General features: G+C 42.6%; 1 protein-coding gene across 1 annotated transcript; it reads right to left on the bottom strand.

Moving 5' to 3' along the window:
* Positions 1 to 1,224: 1,224 nt before the first annotated feature.
* On the bottom strand, positions 1,225 to 20,757 carry PRPS1 (phosphoribosyl pyrophosphate synthetase 1). Its single transcript, XM_059911131.1, has 7 exons — positions 20,487 to 20,757; positions 10,014 to 10,197; positions 8,778 to 8,876; positions 7,512 to 7,636; positions 4,596 to 4,769; positions 2,329 to 2,488; positions 1,225 to 1,366 (listed from the first exon to the last, which is right to left on the bottom strand). The coding sequence occupies exons 1-7, from the start codon at positions 20,606 to 20,608 to the stop codon at positions 1,274 to 1,276; spliced, it is 957 nt and encodes a 318-aa protein (XP_059767114.1). The 5' UTR covers positions 20,609 to 20,757; the 3' UTR covers positions 1,225 to 1,273.
* Between the last annotated feature and the right edge of the window lie 2,240 nt (positions 20,758 to 22,997).

Below are 22,997 nucleotides of genomic sequence, written 5' to 3'. Positions count from 1 at the left end.
CTACTGATGGAAGGAAGTCTTATCACATTTGGCAAAATTGGCTCAAAATGAATAAATTGTAGAAACTACTCTCTTCCTCTGAGAAAATACCTAATTCCTATCACCAGGGATAAGAACCGGAGATCCAACAGGCATTATACAGCCTGTAATTCAGGTATAATGCACAGAATTACACTACATCTACTTCTGAGTTAACCCCAGACAGCTTAAGGTCTTACAGTTGAATAAAACCTCTGCCGTGTCTACTCAATGCAGTTAATAGCTCGGAAACAAAGAAGTAAGAGCTATCATTGGGCAGCCAAGACACCTAAACCAAAGCTTTGGCAGAGAGACCAGTACAGATACAGACCCACAATCAAACAGAAACTTTATTAGTTTCTTCTACAAGAGACAGTGACATCAATCTTTTTAACAGAAATCTCAGGTCATCTGAGAGGTCAAATAGATCCAAGGAAGAAAGATGACAGTTAAACAGTTAAATTAATCAAAAGGCACTACAACACCACCTAAAACCTACTACCGCAGTGGTAGTGGGCTAAGGAAGATTAAGCTACAGCGAAATAATCTCATGTAAATTGTTATAGATTATATAGTAGGAAGCGAGTTTGCTTTCCAGAAGACTATGGCACAATGATCACTTGGGACCAAGTTGATATTTGGCCAGGAAAAGAAGGTCAGGCCAAATGGAAAGGAACAGGGACAAAGGAGAATCCAAGTGACAGAATCCAAGCAAAGGGTGATGGATCAGGCTTTTTCCTCCCAAGAAGCATTTGTTGCATGGTGGGCTGCCTCCCCTCAGGCTCCTGCCCTAGAGCTGCTCCAGCCTTAGAGGGGCTCAGCAACCAGAGCTGGGTTCAGGCTGCCCCAGGCTCATGCTGGAATTTAATACAGACTTTAGAGAACTTGTCACAAGTTCGGGGGTGGGGGGGGGCGCTGAAGCATTCACATGCAAAGTAGTCTGAGCTTCCCCAAACACATTCAGACACCCTTACACAACTTTTTCCAAAGTCTGACATCTTGCAGCAGCTGAGCTGTAGTTAAAGCTGCAAGGCTCACAAGATCAAAGAAGCCAGGACGAGACAATACAGGTAGGAAATCCCAGCAGTTAACCTCAATCTTTCTCTAATGTAGGAGAAACACTCATATACCTGATGTGGGATGTAGAAAGCTACACTGTAACAAGCTGGGTTTCTGCTGGATTTTTCATCAAATACCAAAGGAAAATAAGGGGCGGGACTCACTTTATTTTTTAAAAGCCTCGGAACTTATTCTATTATAAAGGGACATGGCTGAACAGGTAGGAGACAGATTCCCCATTGTGAGTTCTCCTGATGGCTTCTGCAAGGATCATGGAGATGTCGATCACCTAGGAGGGCAAGGCAAGCATCAGGTTAGTATCATACAGACAGAGATGACTGACTGGCCAGTTTGCAGACACTGATGAGCAGCCCGATGAGGGTCCTTCCTCTTAAGACTGCTGCACTGTGCTGTTTCCCCAAGGGAGCCCACAGCCAGCTGCTCTTCATACCCACATTTTAAATATAACCAACCACTTGGGAAAGAGTCAAAATGCTTATGGAGGAAAAACTCTGACTCAGACTCACCAAGATGGTGGTAAGTTGGCATTTAAAAATTCTTAGGAATGAAAAAAGAATATTTAAGCTGAAAAAGAAATCCTTAAGAATGACATCAACCCTCCAATTCCACATATTTCTAGTGGATTATATTTCCATATTTCTAATGGAAAGCGAATGGATTACTGTACATATTTTTAATTAAGCAAGGCCTTGTTCTTTTAGTGCAATAGCACTCAAACTTTATTGTCTGACAGTTACCTGGGGAAATTAAAGTCCCGGTCCCATGACCTCTGGTTTTGTAGGCCCTGGATAGAGCAAAGGAATCTGCATTTTAACGAGAACCCTAGGTGATTAACTTAGGTGGTTTCCAGAGCACACTGTGAGAAACACTGAAGTTCTAAGGAGCATACCATCAGTTTAAAGGTTTCACATTATGTTTGCAGGGGCCAATAGTTAAGAGTGATACACACAAACTGTAAAGCATGGACCTGGAAACTTGAGTGTGTATCACAATCACTGGGAGAGCCTGTTAAAATGTAGAATCCTGGGCTCCATCCTCCAGAGATTCCAGGTCTAGCGGTTTGAATTTTTAGACACGTGATCTTTTTCCTTTTGGGTCACAGATCCTGATGACTAAGCCTTGAGAGCAAAGGAGGAAATCTTTAGAACCCACCCAGACACCTAATTCAACACATGTAACCACCTCCTAAATACTCAGTGGAGTCTTGTTTTGCAAGAATCTCAGCCTCACCTGTATTTTGGAGCAATGCTTCATCTTATCCTCCTGAGGTATGGTATTGGTGACAACTACTGCTTCAAAGCATGCATTATTAATGCGAGAAATGGCTGGGCCAGAAAAGATTCCATGAGTCAGGATAGCATAAACCCTGGTGGCTCCAGCTGAGAGAAGTCTAGAGGAAAAAGCAGAGTTGATTAGGAGTAATCTTACTTGTCACTATAAAATCCGAGTTAGGGAAGAAGAATGTCTTAGTCAACCTGGGCTGCCATAACAAAATACCACAGACTGGATGGCTTAAACAGAATTTTATTTCTCACTTGTTTCTGGAGGTTGGGAAGTCTAAGATCAAGGTGTCAGCAAGGTAGGTTTCATTCTGAGACCTCTTCTCTTGGTTTGTTGGTGGCCACCATCTCGCTATATGCTTCCATGATTTCTTTGTGTGCATAGACCAAGAGGGGGAATGGGGGGTGGGGTTGGGAGGGAGCTCCCTGGTGTCTCTTCTCATAAGGGCACCAATATCATCATGAGGTCCCCACCCTCATGACCTCACCTAAACCTAATAACCTCCCAAAGGTCCCATCTCCAAACACCATCACACTGGGGGTTAGGGCTGAATTTTAGGGTGATACAATTCAGTCGATAGCAAGGAGAGAGAAACAGACTAAGCACTTATCTGAATAGGTTTGGATTAGTGTAGAAGGTCTGTGACACAGACTGCTATGCTCAACAAAATCTGTCTCTTCTTCCTAGCACACAGCTGGACATTTCCTAGCCTCCCTTGCATAGTTAGGTGTGGCCATGTGACTTAATTCTGGCTATCTAAATGTGGACAGAGGCTTGTAAAATCTCCCATGGATGATCCTCCATGTTCCTTTCCCTTTCTGGCTGGCCAAAATGGAAATGTTAAAGATGCAGTGCCCGAAGACTGAAAGGGGAATACTTGCGTTGGAGCATGCCATGAACAAGAAAGAAACTTTACCGTGTTCAGGGAGTTGATCTGTTAAGAGCAATTAGCGTTAACTTACTAATATGATAAAAGGAGTTTTATAAATGTATACTCCAGGATCCAAACCAGGAGAGCACACAAGTCTTTTTTTTAAGCATCTATTATATATATATGCTAGGCACTATGCAAGGTACGGATACCTGGAGATTTAAAGAACAAATTATGAAAAACAATGCTGTCCATACCGGCTTGGATTATAAGCAGTGGGGAGCCACTTAAGGTTTTAAAGGAGGCATGAGGGGAATCTAGTCTTAGTTTTAGGAAGATAAGCGAGTAGGGTGGCAATGTGAAAGATGGACTGGGGAGGTAAGAGACTGGTGACTGTCAGCAGAGAACAGAGGGAAGGCAATTCAGAACAGTGCACGCAAACGATGAGAAGGAATACGAATGAAGGTAGTAGCAGCGAAAATGAGCAGTCAAAAGGTAAGGCCAGGGATTCTACCTTAGGTAAAATATAAATATGAGAATCTATTTCTGTCTCCTCAGGCATATGGAGTTCTTACCTTAACTTGTTTTAAAAAACTATCAAGGGACATCCCTGGTGGTCCAGTGGTAAAGAATCCCCCTTACAATGCAGGGGACATGGGTTCAATCCCTGGTCAGGGAACTAAGATCCCACATGCCACGGGGCAACTAAGCCCGTGTGCCACAACTACTGAGCTCGCACGCCTCAACTAGAGCCCGCATGCCACAAACTACAGAGCCCACGTGCTCTGGACCCCACACGCCACAACTAGAGAAGAGAAAACCCGCATGCCACAACTAGAGAGAAGCCCATGCACCACAATGAAGAGCCCGTGCGCTACAACAAAAGATCCCGTGTGCCTCAACGAAGATCTCGCGTGCCGCAACTAAGACCCGACGCAGCCAAAAATAAATAAAATAAAAAAATAAATAATAAATAAATCTTTTTAAAAAAACTATCAAAAGTAGAGTACTTAGAGTGATAATTTTGGAAATATAGTGGTGATAGTTGCACAACATTGTGAATGCAACTAATGCCACTGAATTGCACACTTAAAAATGGTTAAAACAGCAAATTTCATGTTACATAAAGTTTAGCACAATAACAAAGAAAAATAAAACTAAGAAAATCTAGAGAAAAAAATAATACTTATCAATTTACATGCATTGCAATTTTAGCCTAGGGTGACAAAAGAAAGCTAGTTACCATCTCCTCAATTCAGTTCCAAAGAGAATCAGCAGGCTTAGGGCATTCAGAGAGCAGTTAGCTTTTTACTTCTAACCCCCAGCCCCACCACTAGGCACTCACTTGTCAGCTGCGTGGCAGATTGTACCACAGGTGTCAGCCATGTCATCCACGAGGATGGCCACCCGGTCCTTCACATCTCCCACTAGCACCATGCGGTCCACTTCATTAGCTTTCTTCCGTTCTTTGTGAATCAAGGCAAAGTCCACATTCAACCGGTCTGCGATGGAGGTCACTCTGCAACACAGGGTATTCACAGTTAAAACGTGTGTGTGTGCCTGTGTGTGCCTGTGTGTGCGTGTGTGTGTGTGTGTGTGTGTGTGTGTGTGTGTGTGTGTCTTAGGACAAAGAAAGGAACTAAAGGATGGGCTTGTTTTCTGGGGGAGAATACTCCTTGAAACCCAACAGTTCCCAGGGTTGGAAGAAAGCTACCGGAATTGATTGGCATCACAAACTGGGTTTCATAGACTAATGCCTCCATATCCTGAGAGCAGTTTATGAATGTATTAGTCAAACTTAGATTACAATTCATTCTGGGTTACCGTAGGGGAAGACAGCCACCCTCACCAGTCCCAGGAGGCGGTATAATGAATGCTAGCGCATGTTCGTTTACTAGACTGGCAGCAAAAGGGGAGAGAGAGATGACTTGGTTAACTAATGCCGGGAGTGTAGATCACCCCAATTTGACATGCGGATGTGGTGAGAAGTGAACCTGAACTTGGTGGGAGAGGAGCAGTACCCAGCCCGTTCCAATGCCCACGCCCTCATCACACTCCCCTCAGTGATCCACCAACTGTCAATGTCAACTGTACCTGGACACCAAGCTTGGGAATTCCTTTAAGGACTGCTAGAAAAAAAGTTTTACCAATTAACTGGGCAAACCAGGCATCTTGCTGTACAGCTCAAAGCACCTCCAAATCAAAACAGAATTCCTTTTTTTAAAATTACAAGGCAATACAAACCAGACTAGAAGGTGGGATAGAAAACAAATCTTTCTGGCGACAAAGTACCATGTAATCACTCAAACAGCAATCCATTCAGTGTATATGACTGTGGTGCCCCAGTGACACGTATGGCCATGCTCCACCATGCCATCCTTCTTATGCGTGAAGAGGCCTGTGCTTTGCGTTTTGTTTTTTAATGTAATACTGATCCAACCAGAGCATTATGTCCTATTTCCCTTGTGGCTATGGTCACATATCTCGAGTTTGTGCTGAATAAGGGAGAACCTGTGACCATATAATAAAGGACAAACAAGATTTGAACCACAACCTAGGCAACATTTATACCTGATCTAAACAACCCATACCCTGTGCTCTCCTTTCCTACTGCGTGGGCACATAACAACATGAGTTACCAATCTGGGACTTCCCTGGTGGTCCAGTGGTTAAGACTCTGCGCTCCCAAAGTGGGGAGCACAGGTTCGATCCCTGGTCGGGGAACTGGGATCCCACATGCCGCACGGCGCAGCCAAAAAAAAAAAAAAGTTATCAATCTGCTTGGAATGATTACTTAGCCAAGGCAAGTGCATGACCACTTAGTTCAAGCATCCCAAACCGTCCACACTCAATGGCCAACAGACTCAGTGACTGACAAAGTGTAAAGGGCTCAAAAAAGTCATTCCCTATATCCTTGACGGGAGAACTACGTGCAAGTCACAATCACACAGGAATCTTTACCTAGTCCAAAAGCCCTGCCAAGACAGACATGATAGCCATTCACTTTGAAAATATTTCATCACAAAAAGAAAATTATAAACAAACAAAATCATTTAGCAATAAACCATCTACTGAAGGCAGTTTTTCTGTACCCAACTTTGGAAAGAAAATCGTGCTTGATTACTTATTTCAAATGTGACTGTTTTCTAAGTCTCTGTGGAAGACGATTTTCACAAGTATGACAAGCACCGTGAGGGGGATGTGTTTTAGGTTCCATCTCTAGTATTACAGATGGTAACTAGCGACAGGGGACTCACAAAGCCATACATCTGGCTGGAGAACAGAACTCAAGCTCTCAGCTTATCAGTTCTGTTGAAGTTCCTGAAATAAAGAGGTTGTTGAGAAACAGTCATTGAAGATTTGAATGGCTTTTGCAAAGATCTGAATTCGCGTTTCCTAATCATCTGTGTTTTGTAGCTCTTCATTCTATTTCCACAACAAGAAGAACATGTGTCACGCTTTTGAATGCATTACTAACGAGTGAGCCGCTAAAGAAATGAAAAGCTCTTAGTCTGCACCACGTGAGCTGAAGCCCTGCAACTGGCAATCCCTGGCAATCAGTTTGTTTAGAATGTTCAGAGCTTGGCTTAAATAAAATCACCACACTTTCTTTTCCTTCCTGATTAATATTTTAATCTAAAGGATCAAAACGGTTTAACCAACCGTTTGGAGGTATGTAAAAGCTTACTTGTTCACTATTATCATGGGCTTCGATAGCAGGTGCCATTCATTAGAAAACCAAATTCCTCCCCCTCCTGATGGGTCACAGTGCTGTTGCTAGCCCTGCAGCGCTGAGTCACTGTTGGGTTATGGTCAAGCCCACGATGCCAGACTATTTCGTGCACCTCTGCTGTCTTTCAGGTAGTGACTCAGGCCAGTAGAAGAGGAGTGAGTAAAACCATATCCAGCCCATGCCCTAGCTACCGGCACATCCAAGTACTTAAAAACTGTCACTTCTCAATATCTTGTAATAACCTATAATGGAAAAGAATCTGAAAAAGACTATATATATATATATATATACATATGTATATACATATACATATACATATATATATATGTATATACATATATGTATGTGTATATATATATAGTCTTTTTCAGATCACTTTGCTGTACCCCTGATGCTAACACAACATAGTAAATCAACTATACTTCAAGAAGAGAAAAACTCACTTCAGTAGAGAAACATCGTTTTCTGACACAACTGTCTGAAAGCTTTTCCCCAGTACGTTGGGAATAACATGACTTTCAACCATACCTCTTAGCTCCTCCAGCATCGGGTGAGACAATCGTGCAGTTCCTCCATTCCGAGATGTTCTCCCTTATCCACTTGAGGACAGCTGGCTCTGCATACAAATTGTCCACTGGGATATCAAAAAAGCCCTATAGAAAGAAAGAAGCTGGGTCAGTTTTGCTTGTTTCCCTTCTCTTCCATTTACAAATAATGAACACAAAGAGAATAGTAACTTGCCCACAGAATACTTTACTGCAACATTCAAACTGATCAGAAGGCATGCCCGGCATGGCAGACTGTAAAAGCAGCCTCCTCGAATCTGGGCTGTGCAAGAGAGCCCAGCCACGATGGGCAAAGCCAGGCCTCGGCTACACCACAACTGACCACAGGCACATGAGCGAGCTCTTGGGAAAAATGGCCAAGTCCAGCCAAGACCAGAACTACCCAGCCAACGTGCAGACCCACGAGGCAATAAATGCTTACTACCTTATGCCACTAAATGTTGGGCTGGTTTGTTAAGGAGCAAAAACTAACTGGTAAACCAGTTAGAGATGCTATGGTATATAAACTTAATGGAAGCCATTTACAATAAATGGTCACAGTAACTAGAAGTCAGGAGATCTGCGTTCTAACACTAGTTGCTACAGATTAGTTGTATTTCACAACTAATCTGTTCCTCTTCTATGAAATGTGTATAATCACCTGTCCTATATCTCATTGAATTCCCAGAAGCCTCCAATGATAATGATTTCAAAGTCTCTTTAAAAAGTATAAACTATAAGGTGGTATTCTGCTCCCCTAACTCTGTTTAGGATAGAAAGTAGGTTCCAATATCTATGGCTCTAAGTTTAATGATGACAATAACAGCTCCCATTTATTTCGTATCTTTCATGAGCCAGGCGTTATACTATGAATTTAATATCTTATTTGATACTCACAATAACAAAGCAGTGTGTGTTCAGAGAAGTTAAATAACCTGCCCAAGGTTACAAAGCTAGTTAGTGTCAGAGCCAGTATTCAAACTGTCAGAGCCAGTATTCAAACTAAGTCTGATGCCAAAGCCTACATGCTTCCCAGAATCCCAGACGGCCTCCCTGTGCAACCACCCCATGTGACTAAGATCATGATCTATGCTTAAGGGGAGGATGTTGAAAATGTCATCAATGTCTAGTTTATTTGAGCTGTACTTGGGCAGTTTTTGCTTCCCTACGGTTTTCAGCATTCAGTCCTCTCCTACCCCCTTTCTAATCCCTAATAATCCCTAAGCTAATACTCAGCTTCCACTGATACCTGAATTTGAGAAGCATGCAGGTCCATGGTGATAATATGATCCGCGCCTGCTACAGAGAGCATATTTGCGACAAGCTTGGCTGAGATTGGAGCCCGGCTCTAAATGGAGGGGAGGAAAGAAAAAAAAAAAAAGCCAATTTGAGAAACAATTCATTTGCTCAAGAAGCACTGATTTACTGTGCACCTACTGTGTTTAAGGTACTGTGCTACCAGGAAATTCATAAAGAGTGACATAGCCACTGACTTTGAGTAGATCACAATCATCTGGCACAAATATGAAGTGGATTATCATTTTTCCAAATCAAGATACATATTTCAGAAAAGAAAATACCTTCCCTACCTTTCTTTTTCTTCATGTACATATTTTCTGCCTATTCAAGTGTTTCCAATGCTCCATTATTTAAATTAGGCAGACTTTACAAATCTTTTTTGAAAGAATTTTATTAAAATCTCTTTTAACACATACATACTCAAACCTGTGTAACATCTAACGTGTCAACATTTAAAGACACATCACAGGATGGAAATTATAGTTTTATTTTATAAATTACACCATTCCCTTACTCATCCGGAGGCCAACGTTCCAGTAACCTCAACCCCCTTTAATAACAGGTAAACACACCTGGCTGCACCATAAAATAGCAAGGCCCATGTCCTTTACTCTACTCTGTAGGAGCACTGTATTTTACTGAAATAAAAATATCTGGCCTTCTCCCAGGCATTGTATGTAAAATTTGGGCATCAATTACAACAGACCTGCAAAGTTTTACATATATGCTTTATCCTCTAATACTCCAAATAAGGTGAGATGTGTGTGTGTGTGTGTGCGTGCGTGTGTAATGAGACCAAGTATTCATGTAACTGACTTCAAGTTATATGAAGAGGTCACAACTAGAACCAAGAGGGTCCCAGAGGAGCTACCATAGTTTAAAAAAATATTCTACTCCATGGGAGCTGGTGCTTAGTCTTGCTGATACAATGAAAATATAGCAGTGAGTTAGCCAAGAGTCACATACATATGACTGGAATAAAACAGACAGACTGCAAATGTGTTGCTTTATACAAACCAATCACGCCAATTGTTTTGAAAATCAGGTAATGCCTAAGATAAAAAAAATAATATCCTCTAAATATACATTTGATAATTAAGGAAGTTTTTTGACTTTGGGCAAGTGCTCCTGCTTCCCCTGATTTTAAAAAAAGAATTAAAGAAAAAAACAGAGATTCCGCTCCTACCTTATCCTTCTTATCCTGCCGGGCATAAGGGAAGCATGGGATGACTGCAGTAACCCGACTGGCTGAAGCAATCTTGCAGGCATTAATCATGATCAAAAGTTCCATTAGATTGTCGTTGATTTCACCGCAGCCACTCTGAACAATGTAGACATCCTCTCCACGCACACTTTCGCCAATTTCCACACTACAGGAAAAGGAAGGACAACAAAAACAATAGATTTTAAAGCACTATACTGTATGTCTACAGACAGTAAGGTCTAAAAAACACAGCTTCCCCACTAGTATGCTATGAATGGGTTACAGCTGCATGTGGACTTGATCCCCTCAGACTTCAGGGGATTCCCCAGAGGAGTCCCTCTAACAGAAACAGTTTACTGCCTCAGTTTACTCCAGTGTACTATACAGATATTACCTGCTTTTATAGGTGACATGACATGAAAAAGATTGGCTAAGGCACTTAGAAGTAACTGGACTATAATTTCAGTAGGCAGGCTGTATCTCATTTCATATATTGAATGCAAATCTGATATAGCATCTATGACTGTCACAATCCACATATAACAAAAGAAGTAGAAAGCTCATACAAGGAATGAATCACTACCATTCTATAATGATGCCTTCTACAGAAGATAGTACTACATCTACCACTTTGGCAGTTCACTGAACAAATATTAAATGTTCATCGCCAATCACTTTGCTTGGTGCCAGGGACATGATGGAGAACAGATGTGGTCCCTGCCTTCATTCTATGCTAACTGTACTCTGGTCCAATTAGTAATTCTTATTTTAAAAAATTCCACAGGAAGTTACTCTAATTATGGAGTAAGGCTATATTTTACCATAAAATGAAAGTTTTAATATTCATACTTGGATCCTTACCAAGAATAACTTATTAAAAAATAATAACCTCAGTGACACCTCAAAGCAACACCATTTCCCCAATTAATCCTCTAGGTGAGGTGGGGGGTGTATGTGGGTGTACAGGCATGCATGCGTGTGTAGCGTGTGTAGGCAAGTAGACCAGAACAGTTGATAACCTGTACTGATGAAGAGAAAAACTTCTTCAACAGGAAGTAATTCCATTGCCAGAAGCTGATATAAGAGCTAATTATTATTTAAAATGTATTCCTTTCCAATCCAAGTAACAATTGTTACTTAGTTCCCCGACTAGGGATTGAACCCATGCCCTCGGCAGTGAAAGCACCGAGTCTCCAATCCCAGGATCCTACTTTTTAAAAAATGGGGTTAGCTTATATTATAAAGCAAGAAAAATAAAAGCAAATGGTAAAAATCAAACCAGAAACCAATTAGAACAGGGAAGTTGAGATTCCTGGTAGCCAGAACAAAGAGGAAAACACATTTGTTCGGGATGTTTGGAGGTAAACCTTCAGGCACTGAAAAATGGGCAATATAAACCCAAAGTAAGCAGAAGAAAATATAAACATAAGAGCAAAAACCAATGAAGTTAAAGACAGTAAAACAGTAGAGAAAAACCACTGAAACAAAAAGCTAGCTCTTGGGGCCTCCCCTCGTGGTCCAGTGGTTAAGAATATGCCTTCCAACGCAGGGGAAGCAGGTTCGATCCCTGGTCAGGGAACTAAGATCCCACATGCTGTGGGGCAACTAAGCCCGTGCACTCTAGAGCCTGCGTGCCACAACTAGAGAGCCCACGCACACCACAACTACTGAGCCCTTGCACTCTGAAGCCCACGCACCACAACTAGAGAGAAGCCCGTGTGCCGCAATGAAGAGCCCATGCACTGCAACGAAAGATCTCGCATGCTGCAATGAAGATCCCACATGCTGCAACTAAGGCCCAATGCAGCCAAATAAATAAATAAATAAATAAATTCTGAGAGGGACTTCCCTGGTGGCACAGTGGTTAAGAATCCGCCTGCCAATGCAGGGGACACGGGTTCGAGCCCTGGTCCGGGAAGATCCCACATGCTGCAGAGCAACTAAGCCCGTGCACCACAACTACCGAGCCTGCGCTCTACAGCCTGCAAGCCACAACTACTGAGCCCACGTGCCACAACTACTGAAGCCTGCACGCCTAGAGCCCATGCTCCGCAACAAGAGAAGCCACCGCAATGAGAAGCCCGCAACGAGTAGCCCCCGCTCACTGCAATGAGAAGCCCGCAACGAGTAGCCCCTGCTCACCGCAACTAGAGAAAGCCCGCGTGCAGCAACGAAGACCCAATGCAGCCAAATAAATAAATAAATACATTAAAAAAAATCAACCAATTGCACTGTATGGACCTTATTTGCATACCAATTCAAGCAAATTGTTTAAAAACCCCACATTTATGAGACAAATGTGAATACTGGCTAATTATTTGATATTAAGAGATTACTGTTAATTTGTTTCAGGCAAGAAAATGGTATTGTGGTTAATGAAATGTATATGGGTGATATGATATAATACCAAGGTTTGCTTCAAAATAATCCAAATGCGGGGGGGGGGGGGCGGGGGGAGGGGGAATAATAAATGAAACAAGATTAGCCGTGAATTGATAACTGCTGAACTGGGTGATGGGTGCATGGCAGGGAAATCATTTACTATTCTCTCTACTTCTGTATATGTTTTGAAATGTTCTATAACAGGAAGAATGAATGAATGAATACCACTCAGGATTAGGCTGCCTCTTGCATCTGCTCACTTATGAACCTTCTGCAGGCCTGCTATTGTGAAAATTTAGAAGACTGAGGTTTATCGTCCCTCACAAAGTAACTCACCTCACACTACAGGTAAGTGGGTCCAACGTGTTTCTTCAAAAGGTTTTGACAGATCTGCTCATACTCTTTTACAGATACCCAGCTGACAGATATTTACTTTTGGGTGGAAGTACAACTTGATGGGTCCACCAGGATGCAATGGCTACAAAGAATTTTACGGCGGGATCCTGAAATAGTGATGCTGAGCAACATGATGAACCGAACAGCAATTTTGTGGACCCCAAGACACAGCTGAACAGACATCTATTAATCACCAAGATCAGCCTTAGGAAACAAGTGAATCTGTCAGCAATGTCAACTATGCTAATGCCAAAATTGCTTTCTGGAGACATTGTTTTAAATTCAAATGGACAGGCACGAGAGGGCCAGGGAGGGCTTCCTGGAAGAGCAACTTGCATGCTATCCAAAGTGTAGGCCCTAGAGCGTCACTGTCCAATAAGGGAGTCACTGGCCTCGAGTGGTTGTTGAGCACTTGAAATGCGGCTAGTGTGACTGAGGGGGTGAACTGAGATGCGCAGTAAGTGTGAAATACCACACCTTACCGTGAAGCTGGTATAAATAAAATAAAAAAGATACCGATTTTTTTATATTGATTACATGTTAAATTTTTTTAAAAACCACTCAAATGGACAGGACTAAATAACACCTTGTGGAGGTGAGCCTGCTCTGCAAGTTCCTCACTGTGGTGGGCCCGAACAAGAGGCTGCAGGAGTTTCAAGGGACTTCCAGATCTCCTTTACTAACGCTGCCTGCCCTTTGAGAGGTTCCAGGCTGAGTCTCTTCTGTGTTTTTTGTTTTGTTTTTTAATAAATTTATTTATTTTATTTATTCATTTTTGGCTGTGTTGAGTCTTCATTGCTGCGCACGAGCTTTCTTTTTAGTCGCAGTGAGCGGAAGCTACGCTTCATTGCGGTGCTCAGGCCTCTCACTGCAGTGGCTTCTCTTGTTGCGGAGCACGGGCTCTAAGAGCGCGGGCTTTAGTAGTTGTGGCACGTGGGCTCAGTAGTTGTGGCTCGCGGGTTCCAGAGCGCAGGCTCAGTAGTTGTGGCACACGGGCCTAGTTGCTCCGCGCCATGTGGGATCTTCCCGGACCAGGGCTCGAACCCGTGTCCCCTGCATTGGCAGGCAGATTCTCAACCACTGCGCCACCAGGGAAGCCCCCTTCTGTGTTTTATGGCGCACAACTCTAGGGCCCTGACTGAGTACTCCAAATATCCAGCAACTTCAAAACTGAAGAAATTTTATTTTATTTTTCAAGAAAATTTTATTTTATTTTATTTTTCACTCCCTGCCCCCCCCCCCTGCCACCTCACCTCCTTGACCAAGCTCTCCACTTCTCTGGGGGAGAACGAAAGTCAGGCATATTGATTGTCAATAAGAAGCCAATCGTGTCCTCTACACCTGGTGTGGGAAACCTATGGCTCTTGTTCCAGTCAAGAACACAGAATATCATCTGTGCTCCAGACATTCACTCACCAGTCAGACTGTTTGATTAGGAGCCAGGGAAGAGCAGTTTGATAATTGATCCAAGACAGTATAAGGGATGGGCTAATTATCTACTCTAAAGCTGTCTTATTATCAAATAAGACCAGAAAACAACATATTTAAGACCATGGTGGCTTATCTCTTTTTACAAATGCCTCAACTACCAAAGTCAATATAAAAAATATTCACAAAATTGCTTACATTGTTCATTATGTTACTCGGCATCATTATTTAAGGATCCCACCCATAAAATTCGTAGAATTTTGTGCCTGGAAGTATCTAAAGAGTTTTATGAAAATGAAAACTACATAATACATTGCATATGCCTTTATCCCTTTGGCTGCCGGGAAGCCAAGGGATACAGTTTACAGTTAAAGTAACACTAAATCAACTTCAGTAATCACTTTATGCCAAATTCTTGGCACAATTACTATAGTCCTTTGTTCTAACAGGCTTCTGATGTATCTACTTAAACATTTTGTACCTGTGACTATCATGAAACACTTTAAATCCTTTCTTGAAAGCAGGTAAGGTAATAATTACAAAATTAAATTTTCACTGCCAACTTAAACATCAGAGAGCATTTGCTAAATACATAACTTTAGTAGAAGTGATTTTTTTAAAAAGTATATTCTAACATCACATAAGGTTTGAAAAGTAATTCTTAAAAAAAGTCACCAGCTCACCACCTAACAATCACCAGTACCATTTTTGTATTATATCACCTAATAAGCAACCAACAGTGCAGCCGTTTCCCAAAGCCACACTTAGGACTAGCACATACCCTCAAGCACAGAAGGATGTTATGACCAGACATGCATCTAATAACTTAAAAAAGTTATTTAACTATATTAAAAATAAAGTGGTACACATAAACTAGGACACTGCCTTGTTTTACTGTACATAATTCTAATCTCACTAATCAAGACCAATCTTTCCCTCCAGTTAGTACTACGACGTACAGACTTGCATAAAGTCTTTAAAAAAGCCCATGAAGTACACTTAGATTATACAGCTCGGTCAATAAACAGTTCAGTGAATCCAAAAAAAACCTTAATATTATTCTTATGGTTTCCTCTAAGAGATGATAAGTTAGGCAGTGATGGATGGTAGAAGAATTGATGGTGTGCCTGAAACCTGTTTGCTCTTAATATCATCTACCACCGCAATGAAGAGTAGCGCCAGCCGGCACGCAGCAACGAAGACCCAACACAGCCATAAATACATACATAAATAAATATATATATATATTTAAAAAAATCATCTACCAGGTGGAAAGACCTGGTTTAGCAATTGAAAGGGTAACAATCCTTGTTCTTTCCCTCTAGCTAATGGTATGTCCTCCAAATGGCTTTGGGCCAATGATTCTCCCAGCTGTTCTGGGGAGGCCAGATGACTGGCTATGTCCATCCAGTGAGAAAAACTGGCTTCTCCTTTACCCTTTCCTTTAGCATCAGACATAATTGCATCTGACAAGCACAAAGTGTTAAACATAAAAAGGAAATAAACTGAATCTAAAAGTGCCTTTTGATTGGTGGTATTCTTAAGAAAATCTCAAGAATTTAGATGGATGTTGGCACGTGCAAAATACATGGGATTAACCAACAAAGGTTATAGTTCTTAGGAAAATCCTAGGCAACCAAGGTTAAAGTCATCCCCCTCTCAGCCTATCCAGAGTAACCAAATAAACCAAAGTTATTTAACAATATTGAAGAGAACTGAGTCCAAAAATTTAGTACATATAACAAGAAAGAAACAGACTCACAGATATAGAGAAAAAACCAGAGGTTACCAGTGGGGAGAGGGAAGGGGGAAGGGGAAGATAAGGGTAGGGGATTTAAGAGGTACAAACTACCATGTATAAAATAAATAAATTATAAGGATATATTGTACAACACAGGGAATATAGCCAATATTTTATAATAACTATAAATGAAATATAACCTTTAAAAATTGTGAACCACTTTGTTGTACACATGAAACTTATATAATATTGTACATCAACTATACCTCAATAAAAAAAAATTTAGTACATTCAGAAGTTTCAAAAGCCAGATGAATACTGTAACAGCAAAAAATTTAAAGAAAATACTCAGAGTTGGGCAAGTTACTTAACCTCTGAATCTTAGTTCCTTCATCCATAAAATGGGGATAGTAAGAGTAACCCCTCAGAGCAGTGTTGAGGGGATTAAATATTAGATGTGTATAAAGTGCACAGCATAGGAACTAGCACATTTTAAGCATTCACTATTTATTAATTATTATTAATATCATCATTGCTGATAGCAGAACTCGTTCAACTTTTCTTGAAAGCAAATTTGGCAATAAGTATTAAAAAGCCTGAGAGGGACTTCCCTGGTGGCACAGGGGTTAAGAATCCGCCTGCCAATGCAGGGGACACGGGTTCGAGCCCTGGTCCAGGAAGATCCCACATGCCGCAGAGCAACTAAGCCCGTGCACCACAACACCGAGCCTGCGCTCTAGAGCCCGAGAGCCACAACTACTGAAGCCCGCACGCCTAGAGCACGTGCTCCGCAACAAGAGAAGCCACCGCAATGAGAAGCCTGTGCACTGCAACGAGTAGCCCCCGCTCACCGCAACTAGAGAAAGCCCGCACGCAGCAAGGAAGACCCAACTCAGCCAAAAATTAAAAAAAAAAAAAAAAAAGCCTGAGAAGTGGTGTATACCCTTTAACCTAGTAATTCCCCTTCTAGATATTTAACCTAAGGAAAAAATCAGAAACAGTCAAAAGATTTACATTCAAGAGTTTTCATATAAAAGAATCAGATCAAAACTTTTAAATATCTAATAGAGACTTGGTTATCTAAAATTATAGTAAAACCATGACAAGACTATACAGCTATTTAAAACCATGTAGACTAAATATTAAGAGGAGAAGCTACTCAAAATATATTGCTGAGTGAAGAAAGCTATAAACAACCTATCTTACTTTTTTGAAAAAGTACATAAACAAACATCTGGAAGTTCATAAATCAAAATGTTAAGTTTATCTTGGGTGGTGGAATTATTTGGGATGTCTTTTCTCCCCTCTGTCCTCTTCTATATTTTCCACATTTTCTGCAATACCATCACCACCCCTTACCAACACTGTGAATTTGTTAGACAATTTTCTAAGAACTCTACTCCTATCTCATTTAATTGTCACAATAGACTCTGGGTAGATACTACTTTAGAGATGAGATTACTGAGGCAAAGAAAGGCTTAGGATTCAAACCCAGCTTCTCTGATTCCAGAGCCTGAGCCTTTAACCTCTCATAGCTATTTGTGTGTGTCATACATCCACATATATGTATGTATGTTTCCTCAAAAACAGGACAGCAGGGGCTTCCCTGGTGGCGCAGTGGTTACGAATCTGCCTGCCGGGCTTCCCTGGTGGTGCAGTGGTTGAGAATCTGCCTGCCAATGCAGGGGACACGGGTTCATGCCCCGGTCTGGGAGGATCCCACATGCCGCAGAGCGACTAGGCCCGTGAGCCACAATTGCTGAGCCTGTGTGTCTGGAGCCTGTGCTCCGCAACAAGAGAGACCGCGATAGTGAGAGGCCTGTGCACCACGATGAAGAGTGGCCCCGGCTTGCCACAACTAGAGGAAGCCCTCGCACAGAAACGAAGACCCAACACAGCCATAAATAAATAAATAAATAAATAAAAATTTTTTAAAAATTACTTATAAAAAAAAAAAAAAGAATCTGCCTGCCAATGCAGGGGACACGGGTTCGAGCCCTGGTCCGAGCCCTGGTCCAGGAAGATCCCACATGCCTCAGAGCAACTGAGCCCGTGCGCCACAACTACTGAGCCTGTGCTCTAGAGCCCGCGAGCCACAACTACGGAAGCCTGCGCGCCTAGACCCTGTGCTCTGCAACAAGAGAAGCCACCGCAATGAGAAGCCCTCGCACCGCAACGAAGAGTAGCCCCCGCTGGCGGCAACTAGAGAAAGCCTGCGCACAGCAAAGGAAGACCCAACGCAGCCAATAAATACATAAATTAATTAATTAAATCTATATCTATATATAAAAACAAAAACCAAAAAACTGGACAGCAAAGGATGATCCTGACTTCAGAAGAAAGCTACTCAAGAGAGCATCAACCCCTGAGATCCTGCCAAATTGCTGCAAAACAGTCTCATTTGAGGATGGGCTCTGCAGTTCCCCATCTGATGACCCAAAGCACCCACTGAGCTGCCCTGTCCATGACCTTTAGATCCCAAGAGTCACACAGGGCAGCAGTTACCACTTATGCAGTGCAGAAAAGCCAAAGGTTGGGGGAGGGAGGTGAGGGGAAGCTCCATAAGCAACATATTCGATTATGTTCAATGAAGATTTCAGAACATCTAAGGAACCAAAAAGCTAATGATTAAGCCAGAAACAAGGCAACCTAACCAGTCAGCAATTTTCCACATTGGGCTTAAGCTTATCCAATGTTTCCAAGCATGTTACTGTCCAGTTGTTTAAAAATGAATTCAGCCTTTTATCTCAGGGAAGTAGATTGGGACTCCTGCTAAATTCAGATAAATCAATCAGTAGAACACTAAACTGTTCTCCCCCTCCCCACTCCCAATATAGCCTCAGGTCCTGATGTGTTGCACTAGGCAGAGGGTCCACAAAGAAAAAAAAGTCTTTGTATTTTTTCATGAAGCACAGGAAAAGGACTTAATAGTCACAGTTCTCTAAGGGGAACCAAAAAAACCTCTAAATGAAAATCATTCTTGCCCCCTAGCTATAGTGCCACTTGCAAAGTCTGGTCCTGTTTTGTTTTATTACAGCTCATGAGTCATAATGCTGTGGTTAAAGCTAAAGACAGCAGCTCGGCTAGCCTTTCCACTAAGGTACTGCCTGGTTACAGATGGCATCAGTGTTTGCACTATCATTTGCATCACAACCAATGGTACAATGATCAAGCATCCAGAAGGAAGCTGTCCACTACAGATGAATGCTTTTATCAGCAGGGTCTACAAAGGATAGGGGGAGTTACACTTTGGTAAACAGTTTAAAGAAAGAAAAAAGGGAACAAAAGCATTTAGGAAAAAAATGTTCAAAGCAATCTTCACTAATTTAACTGATTCATTAGGTTTGGTGTAAACTTCCCCTTAGAGGACTGACTGTAAGACTGTGGGCACTGCTCTGATTTGATCAACAGGGTACCAACGAAACACAAAAAAACACCTAACAGAACCAGAAGATGCTATGTTTAGGTGGAAGGGGTATTGAAAGGATCAGGTGAGCAAGCTATCTCTAAGATGGCCCCAAGGTGCAGGAGCACGGTGGAAGTGGGGGGAAGGTGCAAATTTAATTAGCAAAGCAACGAAAACAATTCATTGCAATGCTCTATGCATTTCCGGCCTTCCACTCCATGACCTTTTCTCGATTATCTTAAAATTCAGGGATAAAACTGTCTCCTAAATCCCCCGCACAACGTTAGAAGTGGGCAAGTTCAGGATAGACTTTGGTACTGAAAAATATGCTTTTGTATTGTCTGTACCAGTAGCTACACTTGGGAAGGTCAAGGATTCCAGAATTAAGGTTCCCTAAGATTTTCTGGATGGCTCAAACTGAGATGCTGGCAATCAGGATGAAGTTAATGCATCATTTTACCCGAGCGACTCCATTTAACTTAAGTATGGCTCCTAGTCTAAAGATGTGAAAAGCCAACGCTTGCCAATCGAAGGGAAGTCCTCAGTATTAATTTTGGCGCCCTCAGTACATAACGTCAAATTCCCTCAACAGGAAATCCGACCGACACCGTTTCGAATTGAAAAGCTACTTCTTAGACTCGAGGAGAAGCACTACGAGGGCTCAGTACGCAGTAGGATCTCCCAGGCAAGCTGGTCTAAGAGCTGAAGAGAACCCAATCTGGTCTGGATGGCTCAAAAGCGAAGCGACAAAGCCACGTGTCCCTACTGCCGAGCCTAGGCGTCTTTTCCCTGTAGCCGCTCTAGGCAGCCACCATCCCCGCGTTGGGTCCTCCAGCCCTTGCCTTCAAACCCAGTAGCTTCGCCTCCTGCTCCATCTTGACTCCACCCAACCGCACGGTGAGAATGAACGTGACCCTCCCGCGAGAGGTAAGATAACGGAAACAGCCCGTGGGGCACGCTTGCCACAGAGCTGCCCCTTATGCCCCCAAAGCCGGCCCTTCGGAACTCACGCGGTGGCCCCATCCCCCTACCCTCTGCTGCCCAAGTGTCGCCTGGCCGCCCCGGCAGGTGAGGCCGATCGGGGTCCCAACTTCATCCTCACCAGGTCTCCTGATTGCTGAATTTCTTAGTCACCACCTTGCCCAGCTCCAGGCCCAGGCGGTCGGCGATCTTCTGGGATAGGTCCTGGTGGGAGCTGCCGCTGAAGATTTTGATATTCGGCATCTTGGCCAACTACCCTAGGCACTCTTTGCTTAGTGATCGCTGCTGCTGCCGAGACCCGAACCGAGTCGGCCCAGAGACTCAGTACTAAGCACTTCGCATTGCTACTCCGCCATCTTACATTCCCGCCGGCGCGCGGCTCTAAATTGCCCAGCGCGGGTAGGCGGAGTCAGCGGGGAAATTTACACCCCGCCCTTTCCGATTAGCTGAGCGCCGGCGAGGGGCGGGTGCTTGTTGTAGTTCCGCCTACCCCCGGCTGTCTCAGGGATTGACTGGAGGCCCTGAAGGGGGCGAGGCTAAGGAATCGCCCCGCCCCCTGTAGCGAGGCAGTCTGAGAGGGCTGACTAAAAAACGCTGAGATACCCGCGCTTGGCTGGGGGTGGAGGGATGCTGGTGACGCGTAGGGCCAGGTCTTTCCCGCAAGTCACGCTTTTTTTTTTTTTTCTTCAGCACCTGAAAGTAAGCCTGGCTCTGGTTTGCAGTTTCTTTTTAAAATATCTGTTTATCAGGATGGCAGCCACAGTTCGTCTGAATGAAGGGGAGATTTCTGAACGTGATTGAGTTTGCATGTTTCTGAACATGATTTTTATCTTTTTGTAAGGATGGGGCTGAATTAAAGCACGTTTGCATCACAGACAGACGCCCATAGCACAGGCTCATCCAAAGGGCAAACAAGCAATTTCAGTGTCGCCTTTGCCTGGCAGACAAGTCCCAAGGGGAAAGTGACTGAGGGCAGGCTACCTGAGTCATCCAGGGACACTGCAAGAGAAGTCTCATTTTGTTTTCAGCGCTGGGACCAAGTATGTTCAAACAAGTGATGAAGTATGGATTTTCCACAATATCTGGGCAATAAAGGTCTGATTTATCTGACCCTTGGAAAGGAGAGAAAATTTAGAATACTTATGGGGCTTCAGATAAAGAACCCCGGAGGAATCAGAAAACCTGGTTTTGGGTCCTGTCTGCCTCATGTTATCCTCAGCATCATATTCTGCGTGTTGCTAATGTGTTCTTTTACACCACTATTTTATTATTTTTATGATGATAACTGCTAATTGGACCAAAGAGGGCCTTTATTCTCACCACATTTTCATTAAGCATATTCCAACCATGGGTTAGAAGTAAGAGAAAAATCATACAATTTTAGAATCATACAATTTTAGTTCTGAGTGCCATAATGCTCATAACTACAAGCTGTAAAAATAAAAGGGACTTCAAAAATCATCTAGTCTACTGGCTTCATTTTACATATGGTTGAAACTGAGACCAGAGTTGGGAAGGAATTTGTCCAAGTGGCAAAGGCAGAAAATATTTAAAGCAGCATCCTAGCTTTCCCTTCCTGCTATTTTCAGCAGTGTCCGCAGAGGACCTCTCCTTCTGACCTTTTGTCATAATTTTACGACTTCAGAAATGTAACATAGGCCCAGGTGTATAGGAATACTTGAAGAAGGAAGTAGACTGCAAGGCAGAATATTAGTAGTCTTCCATCACATTTTATTCATCAAATATTTACTGAGTACTTCATTGCATACAAGGCACTGAGGGGACTATAAAGTATTTGCCTCCAAGGAATTTGTTCTTTCAATATTTATTGAAGTATTTATTGAATACTTCTAATGCACCGGGCCATGTTCTGGGCACTGAGACTACAGCAGTAAACAATCAGAAACCCCTGCTCTCATAGAGTTTATATTCTCAAACAATAAACATGTAAATGAAGAAATTGTATAATATATCAAGTGGTGATAAGTGATGTGGAGAAAAATCAAGCAAGGAAGTAGGAAAATGTGCCATGATGGTGGTGGAGGGGAGGAGTCGTCTAATTTTAAGTAGGGTAGTCAGAGAAGGCCTATCTGGGAAGGTGACATTTGAGCAAAGACCTCAAGGAGTTAAAGGAATGAGCCATGTTGATATCTGGGACAAGCGGAGGGCACAGCAAAAACCCTAGGACAGGAGTGCATCTAACTTGTTTGAGGAATAGTAAGGAGGTTGATGTGTCTGGTGCAGAGTGAGTGTTGGGGCCGAAGGGGTAGAGCACACCAGTAAGAAAAAATAAGATCAGTGAACTAAGAGCAATTGGTGGGAAGGTGCCAACCACGTAGGACCTTGTAGGTCATTTTAAGGATTTTTGCTATTACTGAGTAAGGGTATTTACCAAAGAATGACATGATCTGACTGCTCTCTTAAAAGGAATAGAGCGTAAGCAGCAAGATGAGAAGCCGAGAGACCAATTAGGAGATGGCTTCCTAGTAGAGATGAGACATTTATACAAATATTTATAAGACATGGCACAATTTAGTACACTACCATAGAGAACCCTGTGTTTGGGTAAAGGGTAAGCTGCTGTAACACAGACCCTAACACACAGTGGCTCAAATAACACAGATTATTTCTC

Source organism: Balaenoptera ricei, chromosome X (assembly GCF_028023285.1).
Source record: "Balaenoptera ricei isolate mBalRic1 chromosome X, mBalRic1.hap2, whole genome shotgun sequence".
NCBI classification, from domain to species: Eukaryota; Metazoa; Chordata; class Mammalia; order Artiodactyla; family Balaenopteridae; genus Balaenoptera; species Balaenoptera ricei.
Note: the sequence above shows the minus strand (reverse complement) of the source record. Positions and strands in the feature narration are given on the sequence as shown.